Here is a 19,644-nt window from a genome sequence, read left to right on the forward strand (position 1 = left end):
TGCAGCAAGAAAATCCATCCATTTTAAACTTCTTTTATACTGTGTCCATAGATGATATTAAAGCCTTCCTAAACATGCACAATCAATATTTCAAACCACTCTCTTTTATAAGGGTGTGTTATTTTAAGCAGGCCATTGTTCATCCTCTATTGAAACCCAACCTGGACCCACCCTGAGAGAACTAGAGGCCTATTTCTAAACTCACTTTCTTTTCAAAAAGGTTTAGAAAAGGTTGCTGAAAAGCAACTTGTTCAATACTGGAAATGCGCAGGGTGTTAAATTTCAATCTCATTACCATAAACTGAATTTCACGGAAACAGCTCTCCTTAAGGTCTTTAAAGTGATGGTTCGGAGTAATTCACCCTAGGGTCCTTTGCACCATGACCTCGAGCCAAACACCCCCTCAGAAGCTTTTTTCACCTGGGTCTAACATTGGGAGAGTTAGCTAGAGTAGCGTTATCAGCTGAATAGCTTAGCGCAGGGGCTAATGGACCCACGATTGTATCTTGTAAGTTACCCCACTAATAATGCCCGAAATGATACCAAACGTCTACAAGTAGTACAAATAGGTTATGCTCTCATAAAACGATGGATTGGAAAGTTTGTAAGTACACCAGAAGTTTATGAACACTTGCCTGCTCTCTTCAGCTCTCTGTTGCTGCTGCTGCTGCTACCTGCAGTTAGACGAGTGCTTAGGGCCGTCTACAAATTACTACACCGAAAGAGATACAACAAAAAAATTTATTAATTTAATGATTAAATAAGGTAATGTCTCCAAACTTACCTAAATTATTACTTATCTCCTGCTAGTTATACTACAGCACTTACTAAAAAAAAAGTTAAATTAAAAATATTTTTGTTGCATCTCTTTTCGGTTGTTGTATTTGTAGATGGGCCCTAAGCACTCGTCTTATAACGCAACAACAGCAGAGAGCAGAAGCCAGCAGGCAAGTGTTATTTACATAAACTTCTGGTGTACTGACAAACTTTCCAATGCAGTTTTAGAAGCATAACCTATTTGTACTACTTGTAGACGTTGTTATCATTTCGAGCTATTAGTGGAAGTAACTACAGATACAAAAGTGGGTCCATTAGCGCCTAATATTCAGCTGAAAACGCTTATACTCATACTCTCCCAATGTTAGACCCAGGTGAAAAAAGCTTCTGGGGGGGTGTTTGGCTTGAGGTCATGGTGCAAAGGACCCTAGGGTGAATTACTCCGAACCATCACTTTAATGATGTTTTAATGGCTGCAGATGCTGGAGATTGTTCAGTCTTGGTCTTTTGGACCTTAGTGCAGCATAGTGTTGATCACCATATTCTAATGCACATGCTAAATCATCTGGACATTTCAGGGACTGCATTGGAGTGGTTCACCTCCTATCTCACAGATAGGACTTTTTCTTTGTAGGTGAGTTTGTGTCGGACACTGCTGTTTGGCCTGTGGTGTCCCCCACGGATCGATTTTGGGACCCATTTTATTCTCTATATACATGATGCAACAAGGATAGATTATCAGTAGTTTTAGACAATAATATAATTTGTATGCTGATGACATCCGGTTGTATTTTTTATTTAAACCTGATGAGGCACATTAACGTTCTGTACTGAACAACTATTTAAATGCAATTAGGAACTGGATGGAAAACAATTTTCAGCAGTTAAATGCAGACAAAACTGAAGTCTTGATTTTTGCCCCTGATAACTTTCAGTCAGCGATCAGGCAGAACCTTGGTGCCTTATCCTCATGTTCTCGGTCTAGTCTGCGTAATCTTGGTGTGATTTTTGACCATCTCTCCTTCTTGTGTGAACGGTATCCTTGTGTCTTGCCTCTTGTCTGTATAGTCTGTCAATTTAATTCAATTTTATTTTATTTATATGAGCTTACCAGATATTTCTCAAGACAGACTTTCTGAACAGAGGGAAATCTGGCAACACAACTAAAATATACGGACTAGTCTGATATGTTTGCTGACATGATCCCTAAAGGTGGTTTTCAAAGTTTGATAAACCAGAAGTTGTATTTGCATAATATTCATGGCTATATTCACATTTTGGAGGCAGGTTGTCTTTTAAAAGTTTGTTTCTGAACATGTCAGCCAGTCCTAGGCAGTAGTCACATTAGCTTTAATATGTGGAGCAAACTGAAACATATCAGTGCTCTTTTACTCCTTTGATTGGTAATGTCTCATTGGCTTACCTGTCATTACCTGCCAGCAGTTTCCCAGAAGTCCCTGCTCTGCATACAAAAAGACAAATGTGTCTGCAGAGGCTTCACACTGTTCAGTACACTCCGAAGGGACTGACCAGTGGAAAGTTAGCCATGAATGCCCCTAACTCACTTATGTTGATACAGGACATTCCTCTCTGGAATTGTATTGACAAACTATCCCACTGCACACAAACACACGTACACTGTGACAGCCAGGGGGCTGTCCACTGCTACGCTGTAGATGTAAGCTTTAGCTTTCACTTTCACCCAGGAGACCAGGGTTTGAGTCCTGTTAATAAAATAAAAGTAAACAGGAAGATTATTTTTAACTTTATGGAATAAACGGAGCTAACTAACGTTCTGCATCCCGTGCATTTCTAAACTTAACTGATTAGTGTTGGTGCCTAAACATAACCAAACTGTGACTGTTTCAAAACCTTAATGACATGTTTCAAACCGTGTTCACCTTGTTTAGATATAAGGTTGTATTTCCTTGTATTTTTTTTTAAATGCTCCTGCGGGTCATATTAGAGGGTAGGAATAAACGACTCATATCATCGTATGGTTTGAAGGACTTGTCGTTAACGGCAATATCTAATCAGCCAATTACGTGGCAGCAACTAACTGCATTTAAGTCATGTAGACATGGAGCCTCTTCCAATTCCCAGATTATGCATCCCGATTCCTCTCCTCACCTCCTCTCCTGGCGTCTTAAACAGGTTTCATGCGGAGGAATCGAGGAAGAGGTGGGAGGAGAGAGGAGTTGAGGCAAGCAACGTCATTTAAATATGACATGCGACAGAGCTGCGTTAGCTGTCCATTGTTTGCATGTACAGACTGATCTCATGAATTGGCGTATGTATGACACGCCAATTTGTATTCCGTTTTTGCGTGTTATCAAGACGCATAATCGCATTTTTGCGTGTATATCAACGCAAATCGTCCGCCATTGGCCTATATTGCGAGTCCATTTCCGCCGTAGCGAGTGTTCTTTTCCTAAACTCAACCATTTTTTTTTTCTTAACAGGCGTGTGACGTTGTTCTCGCGATAGTACGTCGCGTTCTCGTGATAACGCGCAACGTGGCGAGGTCACGTGGTGGGTCTGTTTACATCAGCTGTATCCAGCGTGTATCATACACGTGGATAGCTGAAAATGGCATTAAATAACACGCCATTTGGCTTTATGAAAGTGGCGTATATATTTACGCAAAGTCATGATGCCATGTTGGCATACAATACATACATTTGCTGTGTTTTATGATCCCTGTCACAGTGGCCGACAGGGGCAAACGCACTGCAACTTAATGAAACACATGCAAATAGACAAAACACAGGCAAATTAAGAAAACATCTTCATTAATTTGACAACACATGCTCAGCATTTAGCAAATGCTCTGCAAATACACACAACATAACCAAATACACAAACATGCTGCAATTAAAGAACCAATGCTAAAAGAATAGCACGCAAACTCCGAAAACAGAAACGATGCAAAAAGAAAAGCACACAATCCCCCCAAAAAAACGCTGCATCCAGATTACACAACGGAAGTTCTCCAGGCCTCTACGGGAAGCGCTAATTGGAAGAGAGAGAGAGAGAGAGAGAGAGAGAGAGAGAAAGAGAGAAAGAATGAGAGAGAGACGGGGCACGTTCAATCAGTGTGCACCGTTGTGAAACGGTGTGCAACTGCTTTGAGATCACAGACTGTAAATATTAAGTCTATGTTTGAGATATGTTTTCTCTCGTTTGGTGGCTGTGTCTCTAGTTTGTTGGCTCAGGTCACAGGTGATAATCAGCAGAGACGTGTCTGTGAACTCGTGGTAATAAAAAGGCAGAGCGCTCTCTCCCCGTGGGGTCGAAAATCAAGCTGTTCCACTTAGCGCTCCCCCTAGAGGCCTGGAGAACTTCCGTTGTGTAATATGCAGTCATTTGTTTTCGGGGATTGTGTGCTTTTCTTTTTTGCATTGTTTGTGTATTTGCAGTGCATTTGTGTATTTGCTTGTGTTATGTGTATTTGCAGCGCGTTTGCTAAATGCTGTGTAAATGCATGTGTTGTCAAATTTATGAAGATGTTTTCTTAATTTGCTTCTGTTTTGTCTGTTTGCATGTGTTTCATTAAGTTGCAGTGCGTTTGCCCCTGTCGACCACCGTACTGTCAGATGAGCAGAGCAGCGTTCATGACAACTTCTATATATACTTTGAATTCAATTACCAACGTGGCATAATGTGACAAGAATGTACGAATGTCTTTCATTTTAGTTTTTTGTATTTGACACACACACACACACACACACACACACACACACACACACACACACACACAATTCAACACAGTCAATTTATGTATAAAGCACATTTAAAACCAACCTAAACTGAACAAAGTGCTGTACAAAGTTATATTATATTATAAAAACAAAGAATAAAATAAAAAACATGATTCAAACAACACACTTTAGTAAAAATGCCCCTAAACTGAGTCGAACGCCAAAGAATAAATATGTGTTGAGGACCTGATGAGAATGGGAAGTTTATTCCACAATCTCAGGGCCACAACTGAAAAGGCACGATCAACCTTTCTTTTCATCCGAGACTGTGCAATAGCTAAAAAGAACTGATTAGACGATCTAAGGGGAGTAATAAAAAAAGTAAAGTAAGGAGATCAGCAATATATAAAGGGGCTAATCCATGTAAATTCTTAAGAACAAGTAACATTACATTAAATCAATTCTATATTTGACTGGTAACCAGTGAAGAGAAGCCAATATCAGGGAAATATGGTCCCTCCTCCCACACACACACAGACACACATACTTACATACACAAACACACACACACACACACACACACACATACAACACACACACACACACACACACACACACACACACATTCTCTGATTTAGAGACCCACATGGACATTTCACTGCCCCTCTACCAGTCCTTGTAGGCTATGTTGCCTTTTAAATTATGTATTGTATTACAGTTTTTTTTCCAATTGCTAACACACTACAGTTTTTTACAATCACTTTGCTACTAATTTCAGAACCTTGATGTCATTTTTCAAAACACAAAACTCAACACGGTCATCACTTGTAACACAGGCTGTCCAATGTTGAAAACATCGCACTGTGCATTCATATCTTTAAATAAATCTTGTACTTGCACAATCATTGGTTCAAAAAACTAATTTATGGTGAAATACCATTGAAACGTTACTTTAGATCTCCCACAAACAAGCTTCCCATAGTTTCACTGTGTCATCGTTTGTACAATCATTAAATATTGTAGTACAACATAGGTGATACATGTTTCATTATGGTACTACAGATAAATACATCCCTGTAAAAGTACTGCAGTAGTAGAGAGAATACTACAGACCAATGTGGTACGAGTATATATATATATATATTTAACCTTTATTTAACCAGGTAAGTTGATTGAGAACAAACTCTCATTTGCAACGACAACCTGTCACATTCACACAGTTCCACATTCATACCTGGAAGATGCTCAGTACAACCCCAGTCTGATCTGCTGGCCACTGAGCAGTATATAGCATATGTATATATATAGTACATATACAGTTTTTATCAATCACTTTGCTAGTAATTTCAGAACCTTGACCTAATTTTTCAAAACTCTAGTCACAAAACTCACAACGGTCATCACTTGTAACACAGGCTGTCCAATGTTCAAAACATTGCATTGTGCATTCATATCTTTAAAGGGGTGATAGAATGATTATATAGGGTATTTTACACTGTTCCTTAAGGTCTCCTAATAGGGTATGTAACATTGGTTGGGCTGAAAATTGCCCGAATGATATTTTATTCACTTCTGATATTATTTTTTTGCGAGAAATCAACTATATAAAGCTCAAATATGGGCCGTTTTACGTAAATTGATGGCCAATTGCAAATTTGGTAAGACTGTGTGTCGGAGTTCAGCGGCCGGTGCTGCCTGTGTTGCTGCCTCGCCACCCGGCCTGCCTTCCTTCACAGACCCCGGCCTGCTATGAGGTACTTGGAGCTCCGTCACGGCAGCCCACAGCACTCCATACCCGCGCAAAGTCACTGTTTTTTTGCGCTAATGGACAACCAAACGCTGCTGCCCTGACAGAGCTCCAGGGCCTGCAACTCCCCTCTTACTGCTAGCTAAATGGCTCGTGTATTTGAGCGAGTGCGCGGTCAGCGAGCTTGTTATGCCAACAATCTCTTACCACAGTTCAAGTTCATCTTTTAATGTGTGTAATTATAATGTGTTGAGTTATTTAAACAAACGATTGGGGAAATAAACACCACTTGTCCGCGAGTCTCATTGATAGAGCCTGCAGCTGGATGTAGCCCGTGATGTGTAGCTACATTTGTAGCAAATCACGGATAGTTAGCTTCATTTTCGGCGTAATTCGAGTATATTTACAGTTTGAATTTCGTCACGCCACGTATACAACATCTAGTATTATAAAGCTAACAACGGTGTCCGATTTCAAGTTAATGAATATTTGTGAATTTCAGAGGAATTCTAAGAGGAGGCTGGCTAGCTCTCATTGATAGAGCTACATCCAGCTGCAGGCTCGATCAATGAGACTTGCGGACACGCGGCGTTTATTTCCCCAATCGTTTGTTTAAATAACTCCACACATTATAATTACACACATTAAAAGATTAACTGGAACTGTGGTAAGAGATTGCTGGCGTAACAAGCTCGCTGACCATGCTCTCACTCACATACACCGGGCATTTAGCTAGCAGGAAGAGAGGAGTTGCAGGCCCTGGAGCTCTGTCAGAGCAGCGGCGTTTGGTTGTCCTTTAGCCCAACAGACGGTGACTTTGCGCGGGTATGGAGTGCTGTGGGCTGCCAGCCGTGATGGAGCTCCAAGTACCTCATAGCAGGCCGGGGTCTGTGAAGGAAGGCAGGCCAGGCGGCGAGGCAACAACACAGGCAGCACCGGCCGCTGAACTCCGACACACAGTCGGACAAAATTTGCAATTAGCCATCCATTTTCGTAAAGCGGCCCATATTTGAGCTTTACATAGTTGATTTCTTGCATAAAAAAGTTTCAGAAGTGAATTTTGTAATGGAATAGCAGAGATCTGCGTGACCTAGATTCAGAAGACTACCTGATCTCAGGTCAGTTGTGTTAGCCTGTAATGTAATGCCTGTAGCATGTAAATGTTGGGGCGTGAATGTTCTCTTAATACACCCATGGGCGTGACAAAGTTACTGGTCTTGGGAGGTTGACGTCAACTTCCAGCTTTGTTGAGATTCGCCCATTTTCAGCGGCAGTTTCAAAATATGAGATTTTCATAGTAAAGGGGTGTCAATGGGATTTTGAGCTTCTATGTATGTCCTATTTACCCACCGAACTGTCGTTATTCAACTATGACAGGGTAAAATCAGTTTTGCATTCTATCACCCCTTTAAAGAAATCTTGCACTTGCACAATCATTGGTTCAAAAAACTAATTTATTGTGAAATACCATTGAAACATTACTTTAGATCACCCACACACAAGCTACCCATAGTTTCACTGTGTCATCGTTCTTACAATCATTAAATATTGTAGTACAAAATAGGTGATACATGTTTCATTATGGTACTACATGTAAATACATCCCTGTAAAAGTACTGCAGTAGTAGAGAGAATACTACAGACCAATGTGGGTCGCAGTATATAATTTATATATATATATATATATATATATATATATATATATATATATATATATATATACATACATACACACATAAATAAAGGTTAAAGGTATGAATGTGGAACTGTGTGAATGTGACAGGTCGTCATTGCAAATGAGAATTTGTTCTCAATCGACTTACCTGGATAAATAAAGGTTAAATATATATTTAACCTTTATTTATTCAGGTAAGTCGATTGAGAACAAATATATATATATATATATACAGTAGTTTATATATAGTATATATAAATTATATATCTCAATCATCAGTAAGGAGTTGGCAGAATTGGACAAGCAATTCCAAGGGCCTGCATGCATACAGTGCAGTACTGTAACAAAATGTTTACAGTACTGTTTTTTAGTATATATATATATATATTTTACTGTTTTTTACAGTAAAAAACTGTAACACATGTCTCAAACAGTATGCACAGGCCTCACTGAGATAACACACACTGTCACTCAGAACACACTGAGGGTAAAAACACTAGCATCAAACACCAATACAGAAATTACAAACTTTCTCATCTTTACAGTTTGAACAATTTGAGTGACTTGACACTACTCAACAGTTTATTTAAGGAAAAAATATAGATTGTATAGCATACCAATTTTTACATAAGTTAAACAAGAAGGAATGAAAATCAGCAGTTTTCTTCAATAAAGTATTTTGTCTCTAGTAATTTATGGAATTACTGAAAAAAAAAAAAAAAACTAAAGGTACATAACAGTACCAACGAATAGTGTGACTAATCCTGCCTCTCTCCAGCATCATGTGGCAGGTTTTCTTCATCACATTGGATGTCTGCATCATCTCTAAATACAAATGAATGTGGTGTTTCTATTGCTTTCACCTCCATTACTTTCTGAAAAACAGTAAGAACGCAGTTTTACTATTGTAAAGATATAGTGTTTTTCACTTTTTTTATAGCTGTGTACATAACCTCAGACATCTTACCTGGACATATTGGTATCTTTGCTCTTTTACCCGTTTCTCTCAAACAGTACAGTGTAGAATTGTTTCATTCTTGTTTGGTGTTTGTATACAAAAAAAGACTTTCTGAGCTTTCTCTGTATAAATACTGTATATGTTCACTAACTAGTCTAAAATAAGACACTTGCTTAGGCTTTCAGCTAAAATTGCAATCAGCAGTGTTTGATAGGCACCAGACTGAAATCTATTCTGTTTTGAATGTGTGGTTTACAGTTTTGACAGCAGTGTGTTAGCATTTGAACAAAGTGCTGTAAATCTACAGTGTTGTGCACATTGTGGTTAAAGTCATGGGATAAGTGTGTAGAGTTTTGAAAACTGAGTTCAAGCAATGAAAAACAAACTAGAGTTTGGTCCACATGAACTGCTGCTGTGCAGACTGTAGTTAGAGTTTTGCACATGTGACTCCAGTTGTGCCCATTGTCGTTTAGCAATCGAAAAAAACTGTAAGAGTAATGCAACAGTTACTTATCATTTTGAGCAGTTGTATCAATTGATAGTTAGATGATTGTAATGAAATGAATAGACAACCATCTGAAATGTAATGTGTGAATTGCTTTTTGAAATAGTAGTACTTTGATGTTAAGTTGTGTCATATTGAACAGCTGATCTTTGTTAAATGAACAAATGATCTTTGGTTTATGTGTATTGTATCCAAGCAATTGAAAAAAGTGTTAGAGTTTTGAAAAATTTGCATTTTGATCATTGGTTGTGAGTTTTGTGTCTAGAGTTTTGAAAAATGACGTCAAGGTTCTGAAATTAGTGCCAAAGTGATTGTAAAAAACTGTAAATAATGATGATGAAATATTACATCCACAGATCATGTAGTCTAATTGGCTCATGCTCCACGCTAATTGGTGACAATTAATCTCGTTATCTGGAAACTTTCATGATCTAAACATGGAATATTGTTTGTCTGTTTCCATACAACTATGCATTAAGAGTAATGCAACAGTTACTTATCATTTTGACCAGTTGTATCGATTAATAGTTAGATCGTTGTAATGATATGAATAGACAATCATCTGAAATGTAATGTGTGAATTGCTTTTTGAAATAGTAGTACTTTGATGTTAAGTTGTGTCATACTGAACAGGTGATCTTTGTTAAATGAACACATGATCTTTGGTTTATGTGTATTGTATCCAAGCAATTGAAACAAGTGTTAGAGTTTTGAAAAAATGTGTATTTTGATCATTGGTTGTGAGTTTTGTGTCTAGAGTTTTGAAAAATGACATTGAGGTTCTGAAATTAGTGCCAAAGTGATTGTAAAAAACTGTAAAATGACATCCAAAGCACAATTATTTAAACTGACACACAGAGAGAAAATCATCTTCTCAAGTCTCCAAAAGTCTAAACACATTTTCTGCTTTACACACATTTTGCAATTCAAAATGGCTCTTGCCCATCGAAAGCAAAAGAGGAAGTAGTGGGACATTGTTATAGAGCCACAAAGTCCATAGGGGGAAGTTGAGGTGATTGGATATGTAACCAAAATTACTGTTTGTGTGCTGTTTCCTACCGACTGTCAATATTGTTTTTTTTCCCTTTTTAACCATGACCACAATCATTGCCAAACCATAATCAAGCAGTTATATGAAGTGAAAACGGTCCGTGTACTTGGTGGCCAACGGATTTTCATTTTGAAAGGAAAAAAACGAAAACGAAAAACGCCCAGTTTCCCGATTACCATTAATAAATAATGTGCTAGTTTTATATTACAAAACCGAAAGAATGGGATGTCTTGTGGGGATATAGCAGCTGCGTTGGGTTCACAGTTTGGAACGATACGGGGGTTTTCTGAGAGGAGTGTGCGGAGGTGGTGTGCTCAGCAGGGACTTGTGGCGAAACACAAGTTGACTTTTATTATGAAGTGGTCACAGGAGATTAGCGCTGACCGCTCTCATTCATCAAAAATGAGTCTACACAACAAGACAACCATCATAGTCTAATAATAATAATAATAATGAAGCGAAAACATTTTCAAAACTTCTCATTTTCACATAAAAGGTCTCTAAAGGTTTTGCGCCATTGCTTTGGCAAAGTAGCTGTCAAACAAACTAAAATTGAAACCATGATATGGCTTTCCCTTATCAAATCGCAAAAGACTCCGATTTAATACAACAATATCTGTCAAACAAACAGGGCTATAATAAGTATAAATAAGATATAAAATCAATATAAATGTGATTTTTGGAGGTTAAAAAAGTAACTAAGTAACTTACTCAGTACATTTTAAATTAGCTACTTTTACTAGTAATTTTACTTGTACTTGAGTAAACAACAAAGTAACAGTACTTTTACTTAAAGGTGCTCTAAGTGATGTGACGTGTATTTTAGGCTACAACATTTTTCCGCTAGCTGCATGTCCCCTAAACACACTGTAAAAAAACGCGGTCTCTGAAGACAGCCCAGGCTCCACAAACGGCAACAAAAACAAACTGCGCCAACCTGCCCCACGAACCATAACAAACAGTGTTCCAGCCAATCGCTTCCAGGTCACGAAAAAAATGAATGAGGAATAAGATTTATACACACATTTTAATTTCCGAGTTCCATCTACAAACACATCAAAGACAATCGGTTAACGAGATAGTTTTTCGTTTTCCGTTTTTTAATATCAAAACAAAAAACAAATAATGGGTTGTTTTCCGTTTTTTTTTCCTATTTACTAATGGTAATTGGGAAACTGGCCGTTTTTATCGTTTTTGTTTTTTTCCTTTCAAAACGAAAATCCGTTGGCCGCCAAGTACACGGACCGAAAACACACAGTAGTGAGAGGTTTAAGTTTAAAATGAAAACATGGACAACACCCAAAAACAAGTTCACAGCTATTTTAATGTACACAGTGCCATGGTTAGCATTGCTAAGCCTCTGTCCTGCAGACATGATATGATTGACAGGTCGGCGTTTAGCCGTAAATGCCATAAATATATTCTTTGTAAATCTTTACAATAATTTTCAGAGCCAAGCACGCCTGCCTTCGATCCAAATTTTTTTTCAAAAGCATGTAGCTTGCTAGCTTGATAGGTTGTTGTTTCCTGAAGCCAACAGAGTTTGAGAACGGCAACACACACAGAGAGCGGAAGGTGGGGAACATCCGACAATTATTCTGGAAATGTACATCCGTTGATCCGTTGATCCAGAACAAATAACTATTTACATTTATATACATTTTTTTAACTGTTTATTTTTCTTTCTTTTTTAAGCAACAGAACATTCCCTGACAATGGACCTGGGAGAAAGATTTTAATAATTCCATGTAAGTAAATAAAGAGAAAATCAAAGAAATTACATAAAATAAAATAAAGTAAAATTAAATAAGGATTGTGAAACATGTTAATACATATATGCACATGCACATGTTATTTGTTTTTTGTTACATCAAGTGGATGTAAGAGAGAGAGAGAGAGAGAGAGAGAGAGAGAGAGAGAGAGAGAGAGAGAGAGAGAGAGAGTTGTAATCCTCAGTTTGGAGTCGTCACATGGGTGAGGTGAAAGTCAACAATTTAATCATTCTACCTAAACAATGAGACCGTGGAGCGCGTCACAGCAGAATCTATACAAAGACGACAACAAAGACTTTGTTAAGCGTCAGTGCCATTGACACATAACCACAAAGGTTTGCTAATAATAGCTGACACCTAATCACTTACAAAGGATGTTTGGCAATGTTACGGGGCCAGCTATACAAACCTCTGCTGGAAATTCTGCTGGCACTAAAACCATGAGAGGATGAATAATAATTATTATTATTATTATAAGAAGAAGAAGAAGAAGAAGAAGAAGAAGAAGAAGAAGAAGAAGAAGAAGAAGAAGAACAAATCCTGCTAACCTGTATTGTATAATCCAAACCTGTTTTCCAAACAAGATGTATTACATCATCAGAACTGGCATAGTCTGACACAGCCGGGAGCTGTTTTGTGTGTGTGTGTGTGTGGGTTTGTTTTCAATTACTCATGTCCTCTTAAGTTAAAACTGTATTGTATTTCTTCATGAGTATTTATTATGTTCTGAAAATAATCCCCCCCTCCCTCCCCGCATACACAAATAGTAAAAGAAATGGTCTTACTCAGCGATGTATCTAAATATATCTATCTATCGAACACATCAATCCTCCAAAAACTTCTCAGACACCGGTCTTTAAAACAGCTTATGGTAGAGAATGTGGTCAGAAGACACCATATGTTTGCAATTTTGAATGTGTGTGTTGATGGTGGTCAAGTGCACCACAGATCATATCTGCCACATAGCCTGGTAACCCCTCGCTGACAGATGCTGTCTCCATGATGCTTTGTCAGAAAGCGGTTCAAAATAATCATCTCTTCCCCCATCCCATCCAGACCTTATCGCCTTCCCTGCCGCTTCTTATTCCGCACACACAGTCTGGATTTATGTCTGCTCTATGGCAGCAAAGAAACGCCCTCCCAAAATGTGATGGAAGTGCTATCCATTGTGCTTCTTGTAAAACACGGGGAAACACGTACAGCAGAGTAGCAGGAACATTTTCTTTATAAATTAAAGATCATTTTAAAGATGTGACATTTCCTTTACAGTGCTAATTGGCTTTTATTAGGATTCATCACTGGAATATCAGCCAACTATGAAAGATAATTGTCACTCTGTGGCTAAGCTACAAATTTGTCCAAACAAACCTGCAATAGTGTTAGTAAGGAGTGTGACTGTAATCTGAAACAACCACAGGAAACATCCCCAATGTGGAGGTTTTTAATGGCAATAAGGACATGGGCATGTGATAGCCAACAAGTTACTCATGTTTGAAAAGGTTAGCAAAACAAAATGAGACCACAGTATGCGCTGATGCTCATTAGCCTCCGTGTTTTTGTAAAGCAGTCCTTTGTTTATGAACAAAATTAGATTATTGCAAACAGGTATTAAAAATATGTCATCCTGTGCTAAAGTTACAGCAATGGTATTTGTTTTGACAGTTGTTTTTAAACTTGTGGGATGACTGACATCATGGGGGGCGGGGCGTTATACCCGCAGAACATTTTGACACTTCCTTTCCTGCATTCTGGCGTATTTTTATGCAACAAATCCTTTCCGCATCAATTTATGCTGCAAATGTCTTTATTTATGTAAAGGAAATTATTATTATTTAACCATTGTATTAATTATTCTCATGTATAGTTTAAGACTTTCTACATATCAAAACATCACATTTCTGGATTTTTTTTTTTTATGAATTGTGTACATCTCAACAACAGAGAATTAGACCTTGTTAAATCCATAAGCACCAAAATTTGAATCTACATAAAATGACAAGAAATGACATCTTTATTTTTCACATAAGGGATTAAGCTGCTCTTACAGGCCCCATACTGTCCTTTTAAAAGTAGATTGTTGTGTCTGTATGTGTCCTTCTGAAGAATTCTCAGATCTGTATCACTCATGTAAATATGGTAATCACAAACAGTAACTACAATATCTTCTGTGGAAATGTTTATAAATATAAAATAAATTACTGCTGATCTGAAGTCAGTTTGGTGGGGCATGGGTATACACAAGTAGGCTACATTATTTCATTAAGTGATTTTGGTTTTATATTTATGAATATTATTTGCATGCAATATATGTCTACTAATTAACCTCTTCTATATATTAGGGGGACATATCCTCGGCATCCCCACTGAAATCTACGCCTGAGAGGTTACAAACGATACAGCCAATGAAAGACTTGTAGAGATGTTATGACGATTATTGCCTCATGCTGGTTCTCAGGTCAAGAGGGCATTCTTAAAGTAGACTGTGAGCAACAGTCTCTGGTTTCATCACAGTGTGTTTCACAGCATATTTCCTGTATGACGTCAGCCTCTCAGCACTCTCTGATTCAGTGTGTGTGTGTGTGTGTGTGTGTGTGTATGCGCGCGCGCGCGCGTGTGCGTGTGTGCAGAAAATTCCTGGCCTGCCCTCGGTCTGATACCTTCCTATGACAACACATGCAGTATCCCTCACACCTACTGTACTTTTACTTAGAAAGAGGAAGTGAGGAACTAAAAAAAACGTTTCCATTTCCTCATGCCGTGGTTTTTCCCAGGTGCACCGACTCAATAAATAGTAGACCGGTGAGGATGATTGCAAGTGAATACCAAAAGAGATTCCCTCGTAAACAGTCAGTCAGACACAAAGAAGAAACCGAGGATGTACATGAAGCAGGTGAGTGACACACGGAGAGACAGGACAGCTGCTGCTACCGGCTGCTCTCTCCTTTGCTCTCTCCATCACTTCAGCTGCCTTCTGACTTTCTGTCCGCCCCATCCACAGATTCTCATCTTTGGGCTTTTGCTCGTGCCCGTGTGGACGAAGTGCTATGAAGACGACCGCGAGCTGCAGAAGGCAGCAGAGAAGCTGATGAACCGCTACCCGCAGCCTGCGGAGCCTCCGGCTACCGCGGCCCCTGACTCACCTGCCTCTTGCCCCGTGGAGCATTTCCCTCAGCAGTCGCCTCAGCACCTCCACGACAGGTCCCTGTCCCCCTGGAGATACGTGTAAGTAGCATCCTGTCGCATTCCACAGTTATTTGATTAAAAAATAAATAAATAAAAAAACTTTTCAGACAGGCCCCACAGCACAGGAGGGGAAATGATTCTCAACCCGTAGGCTTTTAGGGAACTATGATGAAATTTCACCTCGGATGCTGCCGTGATTTTGCTTCCTGGATAAGAACTTGAACTCTCTCAGAATAAGCTAAAAAAAAAAATCCCCTATCACAAGGACATCACATCTTAAAGTTTTCATAGGCCTCCCAAAATATGTCAGGTTAGGAGAAAACCTTTCTAAGGTGATAGGCTCAAGCAAGAGTTTGCATGTGATGGAATGGTGCAGCCACAGATCAGGTATCACTCAGCATCCTAAGCTTCTGTGAAATGATGAAGTAACTGGGGAAAATGAATATTTGCACAATATTTGCTTCCGTGCATCATTTTCACCTTATTAATTAGGCTTTACGGTGAGGTGCACTTGGTCTGTAGGCTCTGAGCGCTGATGACACGCTAATATGCGCCCCACCCCGTCTCTTAAAAAAAAAAAAAAAAAAAAAAGGGAAAGTCCCCTGTAGCTACGCTATATCCAATGACTACAGCTGTGTTGCCACATAGCCTATCCGCTGGTAATACCGGGAATTGAATTTTGCATCCTGTAACTATTTCATAAAACAACTTAAATGCATTTTTTTTTTCAGTAGGTGACACAGTGAAGTGTGTAATATAGCAAATTGGCTATTGTAGTGTAAATGGTTCTTGATTTATTGGGAAAATTGCTAAAAGTGTTACAACCATCCCTGGTCTGCTCTACTATTATTTTGTTGAGTTTGAGTTAAAAAAAGTTCATAAATAAAATAAAAAAGTTAATAATAATAATAATTAATAATACAAATAATAATATAATAATAAATGTATGTAATATAGTGCCTTTTACATACAATGTCACAAAGTGCTTCACAAGATAATTTTTTTTTTAAATAAGACCCAATAACAGTAAAATGAACAAGCAAAAAAGAGATAAAATAATGAAAATGAAAATAAAAAACTTAAAAACAAAAAAAATTACAAACACGACACAAAAGACATGTTTAGATAGGTGAGTCTTCAGCTGCTTGTGTCAACAAACAATGTGCAGTTGTAAAGACCTGGTATCTCTGAAAAAATATTTTTTTATGTATTTTTTGGTGTAGAAACAGAAGTATTTTCATATTGAAATTTGTTTCATTTTCATGAAAGCGTATCAGTGTTTTCCCTTACCATTATAAGGCTTAGGCGCAGCACCCAAGCTGTTAGGGCACCACCTAAGCCGAAATAATGTAAAATCAATGTGAGCATTAATACTAACTAAATGACTTTTCTCAGATATGATTGTAGTTGGTGAAATCCACCAATTACAACTTAAGCAAGTTTTGTCTTAAAGCTTTTCTGAACGTCATTTATTTATTAGCTACTCTAGCTTTTCCAAAGTTTTAGACACATATATGGTAATAATATGGTCCAAAATGATGTAAACATTGCATATTTACTCAGATATGTTAATAATAATGGTTTAAAATTCTTTGAAAAATGTAACATTTTCTTGCGAGAAGGCCCCTATACCCCCCGCCAAATACTAAGTCTTCCACAAACCTCAGGGAAAAAACTGCAAAATCTTATTGGATGTCACATCTCCTCACTGTGTTTGGATAAGCTGCTCACTGCCTCATCCTGTTCCTTTTCAGACTTGTAACAAAGAAGGATCACTTTCCTTCCACCTATGCCGAGGCTCAGTGCCTCTGTTCAGGATGCATCCTGATCCAGAACAACAACCACCCGATAGAGAGCCACGACTACAACTCACACCGCGTAACCCAGAGCAGGGTGTTTCTCAAGAAGGAGCCCTGCAACAGTGGGAAGAAATACCATTTGAAGCCAATTACTGTTAAGGTAGCTGTGGGCTGTACCTGCGTCAGAGCCAGTATCTCCTACTAGAAGGGATCCAATCCAGACCTGCTGTCACATTGGCACACTACTATTCATGTTGTGTTTGTTTTAAAATGCATCAAGTTCTTTAGAACGTCTAACTCAGGGGGTGTCAGGTCCTACATATATCGGTGCAGAGGGAACAATGGCCCAGCATGCTCTCTGATTCTCTGAGTTTAACTTGGACTCATGACAGTGCCACACCTTAATACACAGCCGACACCCCTGGGATAATTTACGAGGCTTCAAAAGTCAAAAGGTACATGAGCCTGTTTTTGTAGGCTTATTTATTGTCATAATGGATAACATCATAATCAATAGATCTATTAATGTGTGTTTTGTAGGTCTTTATAGGCCGCCTGCTCTTAATTATGACAGTTTTACAGGTCTGCCAAGTGCAGCTATTATGTAAACTGGGCATTTTCATATTGATGGCCTCGCCATCGATGTCAATAGCTATTGTATAGTTTTGTAAAATAATAATTTAACCGCTAATAATATTTGAATAATTATCTATTTATTTGTTTTGGTTTTTTTTTTTGTTATGTTTGGGCATTTGAATGCTTTAGAATGCTTATGAGTGAATGAGGAAAACTTTATATTTATTTATGTTATCTGATGATATCTTGCAGGTTTTTGTCCCAGTGGGACTTAATATGTCTGATGAAGACTAAATGTTCAGCTTCTTTGAAGCAAAATAAAGAAAACATATTTGAAAGAAAACAAATTCTTCTGTTTTTTTATATTCAAAGCTTGATATTGGAACATGCAAGGCTGCATTTCCAACTGGACAAATGTCCAAAAGACAGGTTTACTGATGGTCAGTGAGTTTTGTTAATTTGATTATAGGTTGGTAGCTGGTTAGAGAAGCATGACTTTCTCTGTGGGTTGAGACATATTTATTCAGGATTTGTAGGTTCCAGGTATAATTGTCCAGTAACCTTGTAGGTTGGTGTGTGTGTGTAGTCTAAAAACGATACAAAAAAATTAACATTTTAGTTAAGTTGTAGTTTAACATTACGAGAAGGACATCATCTAGTCACACACTATGAAAAGACTACATAACAAAATCCAAGACATTTCTATTGTGATCCTTGACTTACAGTAAAGCTTCCAAAGATGCATAAGTCTAGGTGGCTAGCAGACATCATCCTACACTATGTTTTCCTCAATAAAATCACTCTCAAAAATCCATCAAAAAAAAAATATTTATACACAAAGCTTCCATCCCTAAATTTCTTTTCTTTTCTTATAATTTGACCCTATTTTAAATTGTGGTGGGTACTTGTTATTTTACATCCACAATGTGTAAGTCACACTGTAACTACACAATAAAGTAGAGACTGTAATATATAATATATTAATCACGATTAATCATCTTTAAGAATAACAAACTCTGCAGGTACAGTAACAGCATTAGTCAGCCAGTAGCTCACTAAATACAAGTCTTTTTTGCAAGAGCAAGCCTGCTCCTGAGGATGAGGCATCTTTTTCAGTTTATTCACACATTATTAAAAAAGCAATATAGCTTGTAAAACATTGTGAAGGGGAGGTTAGGAGCCAAGAAAAGGCTTATAAAGATACCACCCCTCTAAATAACACTAGCTGGGAAAATTAGAAAAATAGTTTGAAGCCTCACATAGACCATGTCAAGGCCATAGCAATATTGAATAAATCAAGATCTATATTTTTAGAAAATTAATCACTGCATTCTCAGTCGTCATGCACATTACAAAAGAGAGCAATCAGAATCATCAATAAAGTTGGATACCTGGAACAGACAAATCCATTATTCTTATAGTCACATATTGTGTAGTTCATTGATCTGGTTAAGTTTAAGACAACACAAATCATGTTCAAAGCAAGAACTAAATGTTTTTATGGAAAGGCAGGGTGGGTGTTATCTGAGAGAAGAACTAAAGTTTAAAAAGCTGAAAATACGGGGGGGTGGGGGGGGAATCACGTGACCAGCTACCACTATGGTTGCAAGAGTCAGAGGCTCCCACACTCACCTTTGTATTTTATTAAATAACCAGGTCTTTTACCTTTTCTTCGACACCAAACCGCTTTGTCTGTTATCACAGTGACGCAGTGAAACGCCTGCAGGCACGAAAAAGCGGGTCTCGCTGTATTTGCTCGTTCAGAGAAATTTGTTAGCATGGCGGCGGCTAATGGAACGTTAGCTAATGGAGCAACTGATGTGAACTAACAAGCTAAGTGTGCTTGAATCAGTGATCTACAACGCAGTTGGAGGAAATTAATGCCTCACAGCAACACTTC

At 38.1% G+C, this 19,644-nt stretch overlaps 1 protein-coding gene across 2 annotated transcripts; it reads left to right on the forward strand.

Annotated features, from left to right (window-relative positions):
- Nucleotides 1–15,014: 15,014 nt before the first annotated feature.
- On the forward strand, nt 15,015–17,804 carry LOC120564644 (interleukin-17C-like). 2 transcript variants are annotated; one of them, XM_039809803.1, is made up of 3 exons: nt 15,015–15,076; nt 15,185–15,408; nt 17,124–17,804. In XM_039809803.1, exons 1-3 carry the CDS (start codon nt 15,062–15,064, stop codon nt 17,371–17,373), a joined length of 489 nt encoding a protein of 162 aa, XP_039665737.1. In that variant the 5' UTR covers nt 15,015–15,061; the 3' UTR covers nt 17,374–17,804. The 2 variants fall into 2 exon arrangements, with proteins under 2 accessions (XP_039665737.1, XP_039665736.1); XM_039809802.1 differs by having other exon boundaries at nt 15,031–15,408.
- Nucleotides 17,805–19,644: the final 1,840 nt, after the last annotated feature.

The sequence above is a fragment of the Perca fluviatilis genome, chromosome 8 (genome assembly GCF_010015445.1).
Source record: "Perca fluviatilis chromosome 8, GENO_Pfluv_1.0, whole genome shotgun sequence".
Lineage (NCBI taxonomy): Eukaryota > Metazoa > Chordata > Actinopteri > Perciformes > Percidae > Perca > Perca fluviatilis.